The 22,362-nt window shown below is 36.3% G+C and overlaps 1 protein-coding gene across 1 annotated transcript; it reads right to left on the reverse strand.

Moving 5' to 3' along the window:
• Window positions 1-1,940: 1,940 nt before the first annotated feature.
• On the reverse strand, window positions 1,941-17,174 carry clint1a (clathrin interactor 1a). The gene is given in 14 exon segments (XM_026280421.1): window positions 1,941-3,679; window positions 5,891-5,903; window positions 5,905-6,057; window positions 6,059-6,073; window positions 7,673-7,956; window positions 9,804-9,881; window positions 10,493-10,577; window positions 10,755-10,977; window positions 11,215-11,398; window positions 12,613-12,777; window positions 12,880-12,988; window positions 13,075-13,171; window positions 13,316-13,420; window positions 16,937-17,174. Coding segments are annotated over 14 exon segments (1,896 nt in total). The 5' UTR covers window positions 16,978-17,174; the 3' UTR covers window positions 1,941-3,335.
• Between the last annotated feature and the right edge of the window lie 5,188 nt (window positions 17,175-22,362).

The raw sequence follows: 22,362 nt of genomic DNA on the forward strand, positions 1-22,362 counted from the left end.
AACTTTACTTTGCTCAAAACGGCAATGTTTGTACAAATTGTATTTCTTACATAAGCTATGTTGGAATTCCATTTAAATGTTTCATCTATGAGTAAACCGAAATTCTGACACTCTCTATAGTAATTACATATTCTTCCCCGATACAAAAAGAAAAATAGTAGAACAAAACATAAAATCTTTGATTCATCACAGAGGTCATTAATATATAAAGTAAATAATTTAGACCCCAGCACAGAGCCTTGAGGGTCTCCACACTGTATTGTTTCCAACTTGTATTCATAGCCTATATACTCTACATATTGTCTATTTTCTACCTAATAATCCAATTTAATACTATATCTCTTATTCCATATGTCTGTAATTCAGATATCAATACACCATGATCAAGAGTGTCGAAGGCCTTTTTAAGGTCAATAAAAACTCCAACTGTGTGATTTTTATTCTCCAATTCTGTAGAATAAAAGTGATTTTCATAAAAAAAAATAATCAATTTTTTTAAACAAAAAGCTTCTCCAGAATTTTTGAAAATTGAGAAAGCAAAGATATAGGCCTATAATTTGTGAGACTATGCCTATCACCAGATTTAATAAGGGGAATTATTTTAGCCATCTTCATTTTATCTGGGAAGAAGGCTGTATTAAAAGACAAATTAATTATATATTTTAATGGTCTAATAATACAATGTATAGTTTCTTTAACAATATATATATATCTAAGCCATCACTATTGCATGAAAATAGTCACTTCACTGTTCTGTTAAAATTAAAGTCAATCTGTCAACCCCACTAAAAGGGCCAGCCAATAATACACACTTTTATTTTAATGTCAAACAGTATTTTCTTTTTAGACATTTACTTTTAGTATATATATGTAAAAATGCAGTTGGGTCTCTGTGGATTAAAAAAACTAAACATATAAATGGGTTAAGTGAGCTGTTGGAAATTGCGTGTAGCACTCAAGGCTTTTTGTCTTGACATGTTTGAGTGTTATTTTTCCTTCACTGCATATATTAGCCATACTCATTATTCTCTTCATGCAATATAAAAAACTCTTTTACAAGTCTTCAAATGTTATTTACTTAGTCACATGTCCATATATAATATACTTAAAATCATTCCTCCTATTGTTTTTAGATTTTAAATCAAATTAAAATTAAATTTAGGCATTTAGCAGACACTTTTATCCAAAGCGACTTACAGTGCATTCAGGCTAATAATTTTTTACCTATCATGTGTTCCCAGAGAATCAAACCCCCAAAATGTCCCCAATGCTCTACCACTTGAGCTACAGGAACACTGTTCTCTTCTGTTTGTAGATATTCTATCATGGTTACAGATATTTATGCTTTAAAGAGTAATTGCTGGTCTAATTTCTCTAGTTCACCTTCAAAAACCTAGTAAAGAATGAGTAAAATAATCCTAACCTAAAGTAATAGTTCATTTTTTCCAGTAAAATAATATAACTACTTATTGGAAAACTAGACATGTAAATTATCTTTCACAGCTTAGCTTATTCATAAAACTCTTAGCATCTTTCCCAGTTTTTATATATGAGAAAAGGTTCTATATTTTGTTGCATATTCATAAAATCACCATTTGGCTCCAGTTGAGGGAACACGTGTCCGGATGGACATAGTGACTACTCTGAAGTACATAACATCATGTGCTGTGTGTGTAAAAGATACAAAATATACACCAGAACTGTGGCCAGTTTCCTTTTCCTTTATTAAGCTCAAGTTTCTCGAAATGAGTTATTAATTTTATGCCAATTTAAAATTTCCCTGGCAAAGGATCCAGTGAAAATGGGACATGTGGCTGTACCGCTTTCATCCTATTAAAGCATGCAAAGTTAACATTCGGAGTCAGGTCCTAAGAGGACTCTAAGAACAGACTATTTTAAGACGTGATTGAATAGAGGAGATAAAAACAACATGCTCCACATTGAAAATGGAAATCAAATCTTTATTGTCATTCATAAAAGATCATAAGTATAATCAAGTCATTGTATGAAACCGAAAACATTAAACATTCTCAGTGGAAGATTTCGTTTTTTGTTGCTTGCTGTAGATTTGCATAAACGTATAGTGTTTCTTGTAACACTCCCCAACCATTAACAACTCAACAGCTGAGATTTCACAGAACCCAACAAACCTGACTACAAAAACCTAAAGCAACCCTTCAGGAAAAAGAAACGAGGAAGAATTTGGTCATTTTGCTTGTAAAAAGCCTCCGATTGGAAGAGAGGGGCTTGGTTGACTTCAGCGGACACTGGACAAAAACAGACGATCTTGACAATACAGTGATGGTCCTCTGGATACAGTATCCAACTGTTTGCTACCAGGCTTTACAAACACACAGCCTCAACTTACACTCAGCAGAAGCAGATCTGCATAAAAATACGAACCTGTATCAGGTTCAATTATACATAAAATCCTTTAAGTCAACCAAACTCTTCCTTATATTTTATCCATGCAAAAACATAAAAAAATGTGCACTTATTTACTCAGCTAGATATATATATCTTCATTAACAGTACCTTTAATAAATACTGTACTTTTCATATAGTCCTAAGAGTTTGTTTTTTAGAAGAAAAAAAAAAGGCAAGAGACTGACAGGCACCATGTGTTTTAAGGACAGATTAAACATTTTTATAAAGAAGATAAGTAGATCAGATTTTCTCTGAAGTAGTACACTAACTATTTAAGGCCACAAAGGTTTTGATTTGGAATTGTCATTCGATCATCAATGTTTGAGTACTTCATTTCAGTTCAGAAAATGGTTATTTGAATAAAAATCAAATACCAAAAAAAATCACAAACTTTACTCTATACAAAAATCCTCACCATCATAATTCATTAATCTTTAAACTCAATAACTTATTGTCTGCTCGCAAAAAGGTTTACAGGTTATCATCTTAAGGCAGAGTAGAGGAAAGGCCAGAATTGATCGTTAGGATATTTCTACAGCATTAGAAACCCAATACTTCCTGGGTTAAATTAAGAAGTTACGTGAAAAGAGAAAGTCAACTGGAGTCATTCACGATCATCACATTCCTTAAAGCGATAACCCGACGCAATGGAAACGTGAGACGTGTGTGTGCAGTGACTGAAATGATTCTGAGCACACACCAGCCACCCTCGATAGGGCTCCTTGGTACAGCTGATCAGAAGAACATTGAAAATAATATAATCATCCAGTTGTACATGAGCATCATTTAAACAGACATTTCCTGCGTGGCTTTATTTGACATCTTTCAAGTAGTCTTTGTCTTCTAGCTCTTCATAGGTTCTTCATGGTCACATCTGAAGAAGGACTGTTCACTTAATACTCTGCAGTTCATTTCCCAAAGTTGGCAAAATCTGCAAAGGCATCTTGTTTAGGCTGTCCCATGGCAGGGTTCATGCCCATGACCGGCATTCCCGGACCCATGCCTCCTGGCATCCCCATTTGAGCTGTGGACATTCCCATGTTCATATTCATTCCCATCATGCCCTGATTGACTGGCATCCCTCCCATTGTTGGCATGGGCATGGTGCTACCTGTCATGCCAGGCTGCATGCCCATGTTCATTCCTCCCATCATGGTGTTGGTGGGTGGTCTGACCATTGAAGGAGCAGCCTGCATGCCCAGGTTCATTCCAGCAAAGCCCTGAGTCATCATATTCACCGGAGTCTGAACTCCTATTGCAGGATAAATAGAGAAGGGGAGGAAATTAAAATGAAGACTGCCGATTTATGAAAATAATCAACATTTCAAATCTATAGTTTTTGATGTTTAATTATTTTGTAATATAAAATGTTAAAACGATTAAATGTTTTTTTGTATTTTTGTTTTTTTGTTTAAACATGTTTTTTTTTTGGTTAGTGATGGTTTTTTTTATATGTAAAGCTGCATTTATTTGATCGGAAACACAGTAAGAACAGTCATTTGTGACCTTGGACCACAAAACCTGTCATGAGTCGCTGGGGTATATTTGCAGCAATAGCCAAAAACACAAAACAAAAACACATTGTATGGGTCAAATTTAAAGATTTTTCTTTTATGCCAAAAATCATTAGGATATTAATATCATGTTCTATGAAGATGTTTTGTACACTTCCTACCATAAATATATCAGAACTTAATTTCTGATTAATAATATCCATTGCTAATAATTCATTTGGACAACTTCAAAAGGCAATTTCCTCAGTATTTAGATTTTTTTGCACCCTTAGATTCAAGATTTTCAAATAGTTGTATCTCAGCTAAATACGGTCATATCCTAATAAACCATACTTCAAATGAAAGCTTATTTATTCAACTTTTGGATGATGTATAATGATGGTTTCGAAAAATTGACACTTATGACTGGTTTTGCGGTCCAGGGTCACATTTTACAAATATTCTTAATATTAATCTATTGCACGATTCAAAAAACATTTCTTTTTATTATCAACGATAAAAACTGCTATGCTGCTTCGTTAACAAATATGTCACTTAATAATAATAAAAATAAAAAAAAATAAAAAACATACTGACTCCAAACTTTTGAAACTTAGTGTAACTGTTATCATTTATTTGAAAAAAAAAAAAAATCAATATTCTAATAGCTAAAAATCTAATAGCAATATTCATGATTTTAGTCAAATTTCATAAACATGGATATATGTTTATGCGTTTAAGCATTATATACCACCCTCTAAAACAGAAATCCTTTTCACAAAGTGTCAATAGAACAGTGTGTCATGTTTCTGTATCAGTAGTTTGCACTTACTATTGTACTTTTATCTTATAATAGTATTACATCTATACGTTAATATTTTCATGTGTCATATTTTTTTGTGAGATTAGTTACTAATTTTCTCCACTCTTCATATAGACTAATTGTTTGAATTCCTTTGAGCTCATTCATTTTCTTAACTCCAGATTCTATCTTGTTGCAGACACTCTACATCAGTGGTTCCCAAAGTAGGGGTCGCGACCCCACGGTGGGTCGCGAGATGATTTCGATATAGGCTTATATATTTTTGTTTCAATTAATTTAACTCTTTCGCATCCCACGTACGATCACACCGGTGTGATCAGTCTAGGCTAGTCCCTGGAGTGTACGACCACACCGGTCAATGACTTGAAATTCAAATGTGCTCTCGCGAGTTGGCTGGCGCTGAGCCAGAGACAAGTGCGCTCAGAGCTGTCATCACAACTTTTCAGTGTTTTCAACCACATAATGTTTATTTTAGGTTTCAGACATATAAGTACTAGAAAAAACAATACATTTAGAGTTTGTAAAATACACACTGATGTCAAAGGAAGAGGCAATAATAATCTTTTTCATTATAATTAGACACATTTTATTCATATCAGATACACATTGTGTAAGTAACTTTAAAGTTTACTCCATTATTCTCCCAGTTCACCAGCCACTTACTTTTATGTATTTCGGGAGAAGTGGATGAATTCACGTGTTGTAAATCCAACAGATCTGATTCTCTGAACTGCGTCTGCGGCACAAACTAAGATGGCGGCGCCCATCGCGCATACAGTTCAACTAACGCGATCGTTATAAAGGTGTTTAAACAACAAAACACTTCCACTTGCATATATTTGACAATCGGAATATCAGCTATTTCATGCCATATCTAACAAATTTGTTAATATTTTGAATAAAAAAGGAAAAATGACAAAAGCAGATCATTCATTCAGCTCTGTTGTTGCTGCAGTATGTCAGGTGACAAGCAATGACGCGTCACCATGGAAAGCATATAACTTCGTGTGCTTTGAGACTGGGCATAAAATCGATTTGCTGTACATTTCACGCACGAGAGGTGTCGCGGGGCAGCAGTGCATTTATCATGGGGTCGCGGGCTAAAAAAGTTTGGGAACCCCTGCTCTACATCGCCATCTTTGCTTACCTTGCTGCATCAATGCTGAGTGTGGGCTGAGAAGGTTTGGGTGGCTGCATGCCAGGGCCAAGGAAGTCCAGGCTTATGTCTACATTAGAGTTGGACCAGGTGGAAGGCAAACCGGCTTTGGGATTGGGTTGCTGGGTCATCGGTTGCTGGGGCATCAGTGGGGCTCCCCATTGACTGAAGTGGCTGCAAAGACAGAGGAAATCAAATCAGCTTTTGAACAAACCATATATGATCGTATCCATATGATCAACACACAATGTTTTCTCTGATTTTGCTAAGATGATACTTCTCTGCTGCAGTCCAAGCATAATTAAAATTCCCCAAGGACCATGACTGTTTGCCAATGGCAGAATGACACAACTCAGAGAAGATGAAAGGCACGATTAATATTCCAGAACATTACACTGTGGTCTTTCAGGGTTATCAAGACTCGAGTTAAACGAGACAGAAATGTTGGTTGAGAGGCACTGTCTTCTCCTAAAATTATTTCAGCATGTAAAAATGCATCTCAAGTCCCTCTAATTATACCATCGGGGGGCTGCTTTTTTCTTTAGCCAAACAAAACTTGCCATTTTAAAGTAGGTCAGGCTTTTAGCATGCAAATATTATCTTTGTGCAAGGCTTTTGTTTCAATTTAATGGTTTTCTGACTTAAACTTGTTCCTCCTCATTCTGCCATTCTCTGTGATGGGCGTCCCAGGGGGCTGGGGTTGATGGGTAATGAGGAGGGGGTGGGTGGAAAATTGTGCCGATGCTGCGTGTTAACTCTGGCTCGTTTCACTTTCATGTTGCCTGCTCTCTAAACCGCTGGCTCTGAACCTCGGCCAGAATTGTCTTTTCTTGCGTAAATAGTGTTTAGTGTGCAGTTCCACTTAGATGAGCTGCATTAAGTACTCCACAGATGGGGGATCTGAATGAAAACCACATTATCTATGTGCAACTCTACATCACTTGGTTTCATCTTTATTATTTTATCGTGCTGTAAACATAGCGTTGAGAGACAGCAATGCACAAAAGTCTATGATAGGTACAACACCTAATGAAATGCATAGGCACTCATTTGCAAGTTACACTATATACAACGGCACAATCAAAATATTTCATAATCAAATGTTTTGTAGCTTTTATTGGACTTTGTTATATATATATATATATATATATATATATATATATATATATAGTCTCTAAATTAATAAATGTAATTTATTCCTGTGATGGCAAAGCTGAATTTTCAGCAGTCATTACTCCAGTCTTCAGTGTCACATGATGCTTCAGAAATCATTCTAATATGCTGATTCTCTTTCTGGACGAGAACAACAATGTATTATTATTATTACTTATCAATGCTGAAAAACAGCTGTGCTGCTTAATATTTTTGTGGAAAGCCATGATGCATTTTTTTCGGGGTTCTTTGATCAAGTTAAAGTAAATAACAGTATTTATTTGAAAGTTTATATATATATTATAAATGTTTACTGTCACTTTTGATCAATTCAAGTCATGCTTGCTAAATAAATTATATTATTAACTATTCATTTATTTCAAAAAAGGAAATTTTATTTCTCTTCTCAGAAAAAAAAAATATGGATGGCCCATCCTTAATGCAAAAGCATAAAAATTAATTCAATAAAATTAAGGATGAGAACATACAGCGAATACTGAGCTCTTCAAAGCGTTTCAAGATGCCTTGATCTAAAAAACATGATTATAGAAGATATCAAGTACTCGTTCCCAGAAAATATATAGTTTAAACATGGAGAAGATTCTCAAAGGCAGTAGGCACCTGTGATTTGGACATTGGCATGCCAATGGTCTGAGAGGTGGTCATGGAGAAGTTCATGCTTTGGGAGGAGCTGAAGTTAGTGGTCTGAGAGGAGCCCATTAGGTCAAAGAGGTCGGATGAGGGTGCTGTGGATGCAGGGGCTGGAACAGGAGCAGGGGCCGCCTGCAGACCTGAGAAAAGGTCTATTCCTGCAGGGTTAACAGGCTGAGCTGCAGGGACGGCTGGCTGGGTTGCAGGAAAAGCGTTCCAATCACCAAAGTCTCCATTCCCACTAGACGCTGGGGCTGGGGAAAGACAAAAGCTTGTGATGAATTGAAACACAGAGAAGCACAAACGTTATAGAGAGCACAGGGAACATAGAAGGAAGTTGTAATAGTTACGAAACTTTATGACTGCAACAAATTCTTCAGAAAATCTTGCTTCATGTTGGCTTTATCAAACAGCAGAAGATGTGCATTTGCATTTAAATGAGCAATACAAAAAAAAAAAAAAAACTAGAGAAATGCAAGAGAACTAGAAATTGAAACTATCAGGGGCAATGAAGATGCCATGACATCAAAAAGAATCACCAGACTCTGTCACTTCAGCTCGGTCCCAAAACTGCAGAGGGTAACATTCACACCCAACAAGAGCTGAAATGTGTCTGTGCTCATTGCTTTAGCACAGCTTAGCTTTAGCCACAGAGCCACCTATGGCTGCCCCCTCCTCTCCACTATTTAAAGGCTTTCTGCTTGGAGTATTTCATAAACAGGCAGCTGAGGATGGCAAACTCCGGTCCAGCAGAAAAAACAAACAGCCTTCTGTTATATTCCCAGAACTATATTTAAATAACCATATTAAAAACACACACATATCACCACTTTGTGTCTTTCAAGTTGCACTCCCTAAGGCTTTCATTTTAACATGCGAGTTTAATTAGGAAAAAAAAATACAGAGTCTTCTGGCAAAAGCAAGCAAGGCTTTATTTGTTTCTCTTGGAGTTGCATATATTTAAAGGAACATAACTTCCAGTATCTTAGGAATAATAATAGGGTAGTGATGGTCAACTAATCAATTGCTTACTTCAACATATGTATTTAGATTTTCTGGTTACTAGTTCTAATATTCTTTTGTGGTGTTGCTTTAAGTATTGGCAGTTCTAACTGTAGACAGATTGCCTTCCCAGAGTAATTGTGTTTAAATTCTTCTCACGTGGCTACATTCAGACAGACATCTTTGGACATAGCTTTTTATTTTTAAATCTCAAGTTTAAAAGTGTGTCATGAGACCCTGGTGCTCTGTTCCATTCAACTGCACTACATTTCTGAACGTCTTATTTAAACTGCCTTGAGAAACACACCTGACTGGGGTCATATAACCCAAAACCCAACCAATATATAGGGGTTTCTTAAAACCAATTAACTGATGAATCAATTAGAATACACATGCAATAGTCACTTTTGAAAACACACTATTGTTCAAAATTTTTGAGCAGGAAAGTCTCTTTTGCTGAACAATGATACATTCTTTTGATAAAAAAAACAGACTTTTGAGAAGTTTTATAACATTTACATTTATGCATTAAGCAGATGCTTTTATCCAAAGTGACTTACAGTGCATTCAGGCCACACAATTTTTTTTTTTACCAGTATGTGTGTTCCCTGGGAACTGAACCCATGACCTTTTGCTATAATTTATTAAAAATACTTGTATAAAATTTTAAATAACTTTTCTATTTACATATATTTTAAACCTAACTTATTCCTGTACCTTATTCTTTCAAAGTTGAATTTTCTGCAGCCATTATTCCAGTCTTCATTCTAATTTGATGATTTGGTGCTTAAGACACATTTCTTATTATGAATGTGAAAAACTGCTAAATAATTTTGGTGGACACCGTAATGTATTTTTTCTTTGATGAAAAAAAAAAACAAAAAAAAACAAAAGTTTATTTAAAATAGAAATCTTTTGTGAAAAATCTTTACTGACACTTTTGATAAATGTAATATGTCCCTGGAAAAAAAGGTGTTTAATGGCTGACCCCAAATGTTTTAACAGAGGTATATGTTGTTATAAGTAGAAGTGAAAACAATCAAGAGTTTCAGGTTGTATTTCTGAGCTGATGGTGTGTTAAGAGGTTATATAAACATACCAGCTGATGATGGAATACTGGGTGCAGCTGCAAGAGAAGAGAAATCAGCAAAACCTCCAATCAGGTCAGAGCCTGAACCTAGAACAAAAGAGAGAGAGAGAGATTGAATTATGACATTCTAGATTTGTGAAACATATCAATCCCCTACTAATATCCTAAGGAAAAGACAAAAATGGAGAACACAGAATAGGAAACATCTGTTGGAGTCTGTGAGGGGCACAAACACTCCGGTCACGTTACATTCCAGCAGCCTGTGGCTGGAGTTATGTGGAGGAGGACAGATGCAGCTGTTAGGCTGCTGGTGGAGGGAGCAAGACAGTGAGGAGAGAGATCTACGCATCTGCTCAGCACTACACACTCACCAGGGAACACTTTGACATCTGGCCCCGGTGACTAAATGCTTCAGCAGGCAGCAGGAGCGCAGGACAGCGCATATGCTAAACTTCACTGTGAGCACCTCTCTTACGTCCACACTGCCAAGCTAATGGCACAGTGTTTCCTGCAACTTTGACTTATCTCCTCATCCGTTCTTTATGTATTGCATGTTCAGGTGTTGAGGCAGTGCTGAACCACAAATCAATCAATTAAAAAAATACATTCTATAATATTTTCCTCAGCTACAACTGTAGGTCCACCAAAATATTCCTAACTTAGAGAAACCCAAAAAGGATGCATGTTACTATTGTTACCTTGGGAAGCTGGTTGAGCAGGAGCGGTATCCGCCGAGAACAAGTCCACCAGACCAGAACTGGGCTGGCTCACTGCTGACGTGCTCTATGGCAACAAAGAAAGGAAAAACTAAAACACTCTTAACAGCAACCACAAGATGTCAGTGTAGAGTCTACGTTTACCATTTCTTTTCTCACTATTTATTAACAAATCTCTCCCTCTCTCTTTAATTAAACTGGAAAACACTAGTGCTGGTACTGTAGCTAGTTTTCTCTCATCTACCTGGCTTGTATTTGTGTTGGTGGAGGGTTTATCGCCAGTGTAATGCGCAGCTGCTCCCAGGTCTATCGTTTTGGAGGGAATGCCTCCTCTCTTACGAGTGGCAGTGGTCTCTGTGGCCTGGACGATCTGGACGCTTTTGGTTGTTACTGTCTCCTCATCATCTTTAAATTCTGATTTCCCCGACTGCCCGTTTCGCGTTCCCCGACGCTCCTCATCTCCTTCACTATACAGAGAAGATAAAGCATAAGCTTACGTATGATCACTAACAAAAAGCTTCCTTTCTTTGAGAATAAGTAGATGAAACTCAATCAGTACATGAAACAACTGTCAACAATTTGTTCATATAATTACTTATAACATTTCTGCTATTTGTGTTTCAAAAGAACAAAAGAAGACTTGGCAGAATAGGAGTTTCCAGGTGATCTGAGAGGGGAAAGTGAGACGGCCTGGGGGTCCTGACCTGAATCTGTCAGGCGAGTCGTCCCGGTCTTTTCTGCGGAACATGTTGATGGTGTCATCAAGGGTGCTTCCGATCTTATCGCTGATCTCTCCCAGTTTGTCACTGAAAGGGAAAGCCCCCTTGCTTTTGTCCCAGTCTTCATCCCATTTGGAGCGTGACTCTCCAAAATCAAACTTGTCCTCTGCTGCAGAATGCATAAAAAGCACAGGAAATGTGTTATGCTATATAGACGTATTATACAGTCAAACTTCATTTAGAACTCGTATATGGATATATAAGGAATAAAAGAGTTAATCCCACAAAAACATATCTGGGTAATTAAAATCAGAGGGAAACAATGCATTTTGCAAAAAGCAAATGAAGCTCATTGATAAATTAAACACATTTTCAGACCTATGTTAATTATTGTCACGCAGTTGGATGTTTTACTTCAGAGGTTGTTTGTAATTTTCATTATTCTTAATGGTTGTGGTTAGTGGCTCTCATTAGAATTTAATTACTTAATTATCATAAATTAAAGGCAGAATGATAAATATGAACATGAAGTAATAATAAATAGTTAATTTAATTAATATACCGGTCTCTTTTTTGTTGATTATACTGTTTATAAGGGTGTGTTTAATTGTCGGGAAAATAATTCAAGAGCTGGTCCTAAAAAGAGGCTTAATGTTGCTATGCAAAATAGAATTTCTTTCTTTTTCTTTTTTTCAGGGGTGTGGTGAAATATGACCCAGGGTGAGATTCACCCACTAATTTCATGTCAATGTAAAGAGAAGTAAAATCAGGCTAAGATGCTTCCTCTCGGGTGTATTTCATAACTAAGAACGATGATTGGACTATGGTTGCATTACTGAATACATTTGCAAGCAACCATCTCAAAAACACAATAAAAGACATACATATACATATATATATATATATATATATATATATATATATATATATATATATATATATATATATATATATATATATATATATATATATATATATCAAGTTTCATTAAACTTTCGAGCGAAACGACTGTCACACTAAACATGATACCAGTTAAATCTAAAACAGCCATTACAAAAAAACCCCTTTCATTTTTCCTTCCCAATCAACATAATTTATGCTGTCATGTGAAAACGCAGCTATGTCGGGAATCAAAATAAATCTACAGTACAGTTCACTCATCTGGCGATGCAAACCCCCCAGAGACAACAACAGTGGTGAGGAGATAGAGGACCTACTTGTTCTCAAAGAGAGTCTCGATTAGATAAATTCCTTATGATAAATGTCTTTTATGTGTGATGTAAAAAAAAAAAACATTGCAACACTTGATAAATATGACGGCGAGAAAGGTGTGTACGTGTGTGAGAGCGTGCAAGTAAGAAAGAGAGGAAGTTAGGGACTTACAGTATCTGAAGCCCGACATACTGTCAGAGGACACGCCTATATACTTGTCCCTGTTTTTCTTGGCCTTCTTCCTCTCCTCTCTCAATCTGTCATCATCTTGAACAAACTCTATCATCTCCTTCACCTTCTGACGCACATTGACACCCTGGTCCTTGCCATTCTCATCTGAAACACAAAACCCATTCATCTTAGTATCTAAGAGACATCAAACAGTGTATAGGACAGATGAATAATAACATGAGCTTAGCTTTAGAGCAGTTCACTCACCTACATGATGATAGCTCTCAATTGAACGCAAGTCATACAGGTGCTCTCTTGCACTAGTAACAACCCGTTCAGAACCATTTCTGATCAAGTACGCCAGCAGCAGTAAAGACTGAGGTAGAGAGGACAGTTAAGTTCATGACAGATTACGGCAAAACAAAACCATTGCAGTCCTAAACTGTCATCAGTAAAGCATACCTTGTAAACTCTTCTCCAGTTTTTCTTGTTGTCTTTCAACATTCTTGTCCACAGCATGTTCATTAACTCTGGAAACTGCTCGTACATGAATGTAGCCCTGAAATGAAACAAAAAATAAGAAAAGCTTGTCTTAGGAGACCTTTCATATTGGAAGTATGTCTAACTGTTGACAAATACAAACATAAGATAAGATTTAGAGGATGAAGAGACTAATCAAGCCCTTGAAATCCCCTCCACTTGCCTGGCGATCTCCCCCATTAACTGTCCAGACGGTCCCCACGGGTCATCGTTGGTGGCTTCTCGAACTTTAGACTCAATTTCTGTATAGTTCATCACAACATTGGTTCTGTAAGAATGCGATTAAAACACAACAGCCTTTTAGTAAAGTCAAACATCCTTTATTTAGACCGATTAAAAAAAAATGTAAACATGGTGCATCATGATTGGTCGCAAAGCACATGAAAACATGGACATTATACAAATGATCCGCTTTGTTGATCCAAGGCGGAAAATCTATGCGTTTCAAACATTATGAAGGTGTGTAAATGATGACAAGAATAGAATTAGGTTATATATTAACAGCAGTTATAGACACACTGAAAATCACTTCCTATTCAAACTGTGTATATATACACACACACAAATACATATACACATACACATACATAAATGCATATCATGTTATCTGGTTAGTTGGTAACCATTTTAAAAATCCCCTCTCTATTTTTTATTGCCTACTAAAAAAGGTAAAGTTAGAACAGTCAATGCCTAAAACAGTCATCAATCTTAGACCCCACCTTCATTTGAATAACGGATGGAGATAACCAGCAAAGCAGGGTCAAAATCTCTTATTATGTTAAACCAGTTTAGCACTAGAGGGACATAACCAGAGTGACATAATAAAGTGGTTATACAAGACACACAAGATCTCAGTACATGGGTGGGGTGTAGGACAGACTCAATGAGAATAGAGGGTGGATCAAATAAAAGCACCCTATGGAGTCCTCAGTCTTTCCTACTTATTTAAAACAACAACAACAACAAAAAGACCACTGCCATTTGCTTTAAAAATAAATCTAAGTCTTACTATGAAAAAATATATTAGTATTGTCTTTCTCAATGTAAGATGAAACAAAATGCATGTATATATACATAAATATATGAGTCAACAACTTCCTACATCCTTGTTTCCTCATTTAAGATTATTCACTTATAGACAATGACAGAATCATAAAGATCAAAAACATGTACAAAACCCCCTAAACTATCAAACACAAAACTTCAGCATCATTTGAGTTAATAAAAAAGAGGTCAGGACATCCATTTGCTTATGCTTGCAAGGTGCAATCATTTCCTTATTCTGAGTCATCTGGGATGAACAAGACTGTGTCCAATACTTAAAAAACACAACAGACAGGCCAACCGCATTGACTGGTTTCACAGCTTGAGGATAATGGAGGCTGCTTTTAATTTTATTTAAGGTACAACTGAAATTCTTTCCACAGTTACATGATACCTGTGGCTGAGTGATAATAACATCTTACTACACACTAAATACTATAATACAAAGTCCTCCTGTGGCATCTCAGGACTTTCACACCATTTAGGAACAGGCTCATTGCTTTACCAGCATGAAGCTAAATTCCCCACACATTGTCAATCCAGCCATGGCTACACTTGGCAAGTATTCTGTTAAAAGGTCATGCTGTTGATAGAGATGGCAGACTTTGGTGGCAATAAGCTAAATTTCCTCACCTTGCTACATTGTTTTCAAACTTGCTTTGCAAAAACAGGAAATGACAATTTTTTTTCTTTTTTTGCGGGTCATGATAAGTGATGGCTGTCTAGAATAGATAGAATTGATTAGTTCTTTTATATATTTATATTGCTTCTCCAGGGATTTTTCTAGTCTCTATTAAGGGGCTAGCGCCAATTCAATATACTATAGTGTCAGATACTTTTTAACATCACATCTGAAGATAAGTGTGTAAATGTAACAGTTTCAGGGACATACCCACTTATTAGGCAACACCCAAAGTTTTGTGCAAAGTCATATTTGTGAATTAATGCTTTCAGTAACTGCTTTTCTATACTATGAGAAAAGGGCAAACTAGAAAATGATAGAAAAAAACAACCTCAAGTTCAGTTATATCCTCTTTAATTAGCATTATTCAATGTTATTCTTGAAGATAAAATCATTTTCAAGTTTCTGTGAACAATGAATTCATTCATTCACCAGAGTTAACTCTATGAAATACTAAAGTCTAAGAAATAAAACAGAAGTGTAGTCTGTGGCTATGACCAGCAGTTTATTTTAAGACAGGGATTTAATTTGTTCTTGACCTTGGCACTTCTAAAGCAAAACATCATTCTGAATTTCCCACTGAACAACTATTCATAAAGACAGTAGACGAAGCGTGCATGACAGATGGAACAATCTGAAAAACGGTTTAACCTTTAAATTGTTTCTGAGGCCCAATTTCTAAGAAATATTCGAAAAAAAATATTAAAAGGGGGTTCCAGCAAAAACCTAGGCCAAGAGACTTTGTATAAAAGCTGGCATCATCCTAGAATTATGTGTAAGCAAATATGACAGCATGGCATAGTGGACTAAAGCACTGAAAGTGCAGAAGGCCATTGACCTCTAAATAAATCATTTAAATGTGAGCTTCATGTGAGACAAACTGTAGATGAAGATAAAATCAATCATTTGAACAAAAATATTACATTGTAGTATTTTGATAATTGTTGGTAAATACAATTTTTTTTCTGGGGTATTGTTTTCCTGTCCTTTAAAGGGTTAAACAGATGTATAGATGCCTCATTAGCTACTATGGTTCCATTGGCCGCTATATGTAAGCCGTCTGCCATACTGTAATGGTCAACTTGACAAAGGCACCTCTTAAACTGATTTCAGACAGGCTTCTGATGCAGCGTAACGGTTTAATGATCTACAACAAAATAGAACCAGTTTTGGTGATAAATGAACACATTTTTTTTTACCATAATACTGATTTATCAATAGAATTAACATTAAAAGTGAAAAAAAAAATGACCGTTTCAAGATGGCGGCCGCATCTACGACGTGCCTTGACAGTCGAATGGGGTATATATGTATGATGTATACACACACACATATCTATGGGTTAAAACACCAGTTTCAGTTTAACACCAGCAGTTTCCATGAAACTCAAAAGCTCCATTACAGAATCTACGCAACCATCTTTATCCGTACAGCTTTTGAACCAGGATTACAACTAGAAAGTGTAAATAGTTTGCCAATTAATCTTATATGACACCATACATATATGTACAAAGAATTGTTGTTCATTTCATGCTCGCAGATTAGGTTGAATAGTGCCTGACAAATAGTGCTGTCAAACATGAAAAAGTTGTTGCCACTCCAATGCCAAGTTAAACACGTGCTCTTACTTAAATTTTTTAAACAATTTTGACCTTCAGAAAGGTTAACAATCAACACATCGGTTTGGCATGTAAAGCACTACACAAACACAAACGCTGTGTTTTGACAGCCAACACAAATTCTGCAACTGTCATAAAATTAGCCACTGAGAGTTAATAGTAAGGAAGTTTGAGGGTACCCTTTGTCTCGTAAACAAAAATTAATCGTAATAAAACGAGTGAAAATGTCTGATAAAGAATCCTAAGCGACTTGAAAACGAAAGTTAAATACACAGGCGAAATACGCTAGTTTTAAGGTCACAACAAAGCTGTAGTTAGCTACTGTGCTAACTCCTGTCTCGAGAGAGCGATGTGACGTCAACGAGTGTGTACGTGTCTCATTTTCAACAGGTATGAGACAGGACACCGAAATACTGTCGAAAACATTCACAATACTCACGCTTTATCAACCAGCTCCCTCACTTTCCACATATTCAACATTTTGGCCGTGTTGTGTTGGCTCTCGTTCGTGAAAACAGGTGTCCCAGCCCTTGAGATCCGCTGGTCGTGCCAGGCGAGCTGTCACGAGAGCCTGTGCATGAACTCTAAAGTTACGCTGCTTCAGACAGCGGCGGAGGAGCGCAGGCCGGACAGGTTACTACGGAAATGCGCCGTCACTTACGGAAATATCGTAGGCTGCTTCAGCAGAAATCTACATCCTTGATGAGGATATGACATAAACCACATTAGCATAACCTCTCAGAAGTGGTTAGTGAATGTGAAAAAAATGAACACGTGTTTGTTTCAAATGATAGCGAGAATGAATAAATAAATCAGTAAATTAATTATATATATATAAATTATTATTATACAATTATATGAATTGAGATTCTAATTAATTAAATTTCAGTTTTCACCAAGCACAATTCATTTTTAATGTGAATTTAAAGAGATAGAATTAAAGGAGCAAGCTTTCACAGTGTTTTACATGTAAACATTAATTATAAATTCATGTATAAATTAACTTTAATAAAAAAAATTGTTGAATTGGGTAACATTTTTTTCTGGTCTTGTTTCATTGTTTTACTTCATGTATACTCAGTTTGCTTAATAGCCTAGCCTATAATGAGTTCAATTAGTTTAATGATTTTCTGATAATAGAGAATAACAATTGAATGTTGAAAGATTTCACAGTATGTATACAGAAATGTATATAATAATTAATAATAATAATAATAAAAATGTTTATTCAGACAAGTTTAAGGTACTGTATGCCACTGCCAAGTTTATCAGTCACATCTGCCTAAGACAAGTATGAGACATTAACATGGTAAAAAAAAAAAAAAAAAAAAAAAAAAAAAACAGTAAGTTTCTGGGTGTCAGCTTCAATAGATAGTCCATTTCTCAGGAGCTGAGATGCCAAGGTTTTGTGTGTTCTGGTAGATGGGCCATCTCAGTGACGGGTGAAAATGGAGGGCCCTTCCACAAATGACAGCCCCCTGGGAGAGGTGAGCCTCTCATGGCAAACAAGCATTAGGAGCTTCTTGCACACTTTAGCAAAATAAATAAATAAATGGAAAAAAAAAAACAATGAAGAACATCACAGAAAACTGACAAAAAAGAACCTATTTTACAAAAACAGAGCATGACAAGAGACAGCACTTAACGTCCCCAAATGCACTACACCCATGGGATCTGCTTCAATTACTGCTGCAAGTTCAATGAAGAAAACCATAGACAGCCTTACAGCGAAGACCGGGCCTATGAAGGAAACTGAATCCGTCAGAAAACATTTCCATTTGAACACTAACAGGCGTCTTACCTAGTTACGTTATTATTAAACAGCAAAATTCTAAATTAGTAACTATGGAAGAAAATATAGACTTATGTACCATGAGCAGTGATTTATCCATCACATAGTTCTCATATGAAGCTTTGATCAGCCATAATATAGCTTGATAATTTTACAGTTAAGTTGGGATATTCATTGAACATATACATGTGTTTATGCAGGAATGCAGTCACCTACAGTTTTAAAAACTGATGTCAATGCGCATTCTTTAAGAATGTTTATGAAATTCTGCATTTACTTTAATGCAGATTTGGCTATTAGTAATTGTCAATTTGTAAAAAATAAAATAAATTCCGTAAAAGTAAATGTCTGAGTAAATGTCAAAATATCAAAGAAATGTCAGGGGCAAAACATTAAGTTGGTAGATATGTTTTGGTTGTCTTGAATTTATTTTGGCCTAAGATATAAGCAGCGGGATGTTAATGAAATGAAAATAAATGAAACGGCTCAAACAGTGGAAATGTAAATTGCATGTACTTCAAAGTGAAATCTGCAAGGGAGATCTTGGTTGTAAATGTACAAAGGCATCATTGTCTAAAATGGTCCATGAAATAAAGTGGAATGTTTTTAGTTTTCCGTGCTGTTTGATTTTATGCACCCAAATCAACATTTAGATTTGAAAATGAAAAGTTTTGTCCTGATAGAATAATGCCTCCCTGTTTTTTTTTTTTTTTTTTTTTTTTTTTTGCCAAAAATTAATGATGGAAGAAAAATAGCATAGAAAATAATATTTTATCAATATCCAAAACATTGGCAGGATGTGAGCTTAACTGTCAGTAGGGGGCACTGTCACACAACATAAAAATGTTCTCTCTTTTCCCTCTCATCACAATATGTAAGGCCTTAATAATATTTCAGTCAGTATTTTTCACTTTGTTATCATTATAAACACCCTGGACTGTGGTGGAGCAATAATAGTCAGTGAATGGGTGCAATAATAGCCTACCTATTTGTAATTATAGATAATAGTATACAATTAGCACAGAGCTTGGCAAGACACTATACCGAACTGTATTTAGATGAGGTTTTACAACACCATATAAACCCCATCGTTTTAACAGAGTTTCATATCTGCATTATGAGCTCTGTCTCAACTACATCTTATAATTACTGTCCCAAAACTGCCTCACTGCACACACACACACACACACACATACACAAACATGGTGCATCCTGGTGGAAAGGCAAAAGTGACCTGTCATGCAGAGGGAGGTCAGATGATGGATGACGTGTGGGTGGTTCTATCGCTTGGGAAAAAGACCCAGGGGCTGACTGTGGCCTGTGCAAGGGCCAACAATAACATCCTTAAATAAAACAGCATGAAAAGAGTCCCGTATCCCATAGCCAGTCCAGCGCAGGACTAAGAAATGGCTACAAAATGGAGCAAGAGCTGTAAAATTAGAGCAAATGCCACAAACAATGAACATTGTTTTCGTAATGGCATTGTAAAAGGGGAAAAACCCAACTATGCCGAGTTTCTGCAGATTGGAAACATGTGTGGTGAATAAAATAAATAAATAAAAATTTTCAGATTTCCCACTCCCACTCTGAAATGATGTGCTGACCACATTTTCATGGGAAATGCTACAGCGTAAACGGCAGAAATTTACTAGTGATCACTGTCCCATGGTTTTTTATAAAAAGCTTGCACTCAACAACATTTTGTTTAACAAATCTAACAGGAGTTAAAAAAGCTGGGTGTCTATAATACACAATTTTTGTGAATAAAATCATTCAGGATAAATAACTGAAAAAATGTATCAAATGCCTAAAATGTCCCTGGATGGACATTTTAAGTATCATATTTAATTGTGTCTTTCCTGTGAATTACAGTAAACAAACATACTGATTACTGTAAATTGTTTATAATCTCTTACATATATAGCTATATACAATGTCTTGGCACTGAATGAGTTAAAATCCACTCAGTGCTTTAGTCCAATTCCCAACATGTTCCTGTCATTTTTGTGCCCCTGACACATTGTGTTCTGAAGCAGAAAGCATCTGCTCTTTTATGGGCAAATTCAATTAGTAATTAAGCGGAGTAAAAAAAAAAGAGGAGTCAACATCTGGAGCAGTTACATGTTAATGTGATAAACTGAAAAAAAGGTAAGATGGGAGAATATGACGGCATAAAATGTTCAAGGACATTGGTCTCACAGATACTTTTTCACATGTTAAGTTTATTCAGCTGTAGAGGAAGGGTTAAATGGGAGATGTCATGTTTACAGAGACCCCAGAAAAGAAAGCTCTTTTAAAGACAACTTAAGTAATACTTTTTTTTTATGAAAGCTGGTGTATAGGGTTTGGATGTGAAATCACTTTCAACAACAACAAAAGACTGTAGTATTGTTGGCGTGAGGAGAAGGAAAAATTCCATAGTAGAAAAACTGAGGGGAATTGAGATAAGACTAGCAAACAAGACCCAGCTGTGAAAAGGTACTGTTGGCAAAACTCCAGAAAGGATGGGGAGGGTTCCATCTTCACCCACAACCATTACTTAATTAGTCCATAAAGTGAAATTACACCTATCCAACAATGAATGCATAATCTCTATCATCCTTGAGCATTAAACAAATGAATCGCAGAACAAAAGGCAAACAGACCACAAATAAGAAATCCATCTTGTTATTGGATGCTTTGTGGCAAGTACAGAGTTAAAAACACACAAGAAAAGTGTGAATGATGTCACTCGAATCTTGTTGGTTTCTCATAAACGGCAGGGTTTTATTGAGCCAGAGATATAAAGATAGTCAGCTGCAGTTAGGAAATACGGGTTCACTGAGCAAGGTTTACTGGAGACGCTGTGCCAGACTACAATTAGACATGTTCTCTACACGGAAAATATTTAAAAGCAGTGGTAAAGTGCATGGGGGGCTTTATTCATGAATAGATTATGTTTATTTAGTATGAATTCTCATATAAAAAGTGTTGTTGGACGGCTTTGTTAGTACTGAATGGCGTATCCACTTTCCTCATTGTTGGCACCGTTAAATTATGTATTCAATTAGTTATGTAGCTGCTAAAAAGTATATAAAACAGAACTCAGAGTAATTCTCTGCACTGACCCATCTGAATTTGTTAATATGAAGTGAAAATATATATGTTTGTCCTACAGCTATACGTATCTTTGTAAGAAGTGCACATTTTAGCAGTGGATTGAGCTTACACAAGAAAAACAGAATCTTGTCTTCATCATCACACAAGAATGAGCAAATCTGAACGAAGTCAAGGCCGCATGATGGATGCGCTCCACCTCAGTAATGGAGACTTGATCAGAGAGATTCAAAAGTTATCTTAGGCTGCACTGAAATTGATCAATACCGTGCATTTTCCCTCTCTCCTCAACTTTTCTTTCTCCCGCTATCAGCACATCCCTTCATTGGTCTTCATTTGCCCCCGCAAACTTATGAAAATGCTCCGAGATGATTAACACAGACTTAATGACCTGCAAAAACAACAGCAGCTCGTGAGTTTCTTCAATTTGCCATTGCCCACCTCCCTCCCCCATATGAGGGAACAATATACCCCTGCCTTGCTCTCATAAGGATTCATTACCCTGCTCTGAGATTTCCAGGCCAGGCGAGGGAAGCGTTATTTCCCCTGTGTTGGCTCTCACATCGGCAGGGCCATTACTCTTAACACTCCTGCAAAGGGGCTAATGGGGCAGCTTTACTGACAGAGAAGAGGAAGGGGAGGAAGAGAGGGAGAGGGTGGGTGGGTGAGAAGGGGCTGAGATGATATGGTAATCAGAGAGGGAAGGGATTTGGGAATTCTGAGTGCATGGAAGAAGTGGGAATGAGAAGTAAGAAATGTAATTTGTTGAACTTGGGCCAAAATTACAAAGCTTTGAAAAATGAGATAATGAGGCAAACTATCGTTCCATTTATGCTTGTGATTATAAAAAAAAAAAAAAAACTTTAATTCAGGGTAATGTCGTCCTGTAATGTGGACACTCATTTACTCTTTGTAATGACAATGTTGAATGGTGGAAGGTGCTAAAAGGTGAATGGGAAAGTAGTGTATGATTACAT

Source organism: Carassius auratus, chromosome 14 (genome assembly GCF_003368295.1).
Source record: "Carassius auratus strain Wakin chromosome 14, ASM336829v1, whole genome shotgun sequence".
Classification (NCBI taxonomy): domain Eukaryota; kingdom Metazoa; phylum Chordata; class Actinopteri; order Cypriniformes; family Cyprinidae; genus Carassius; species Carassius auratus.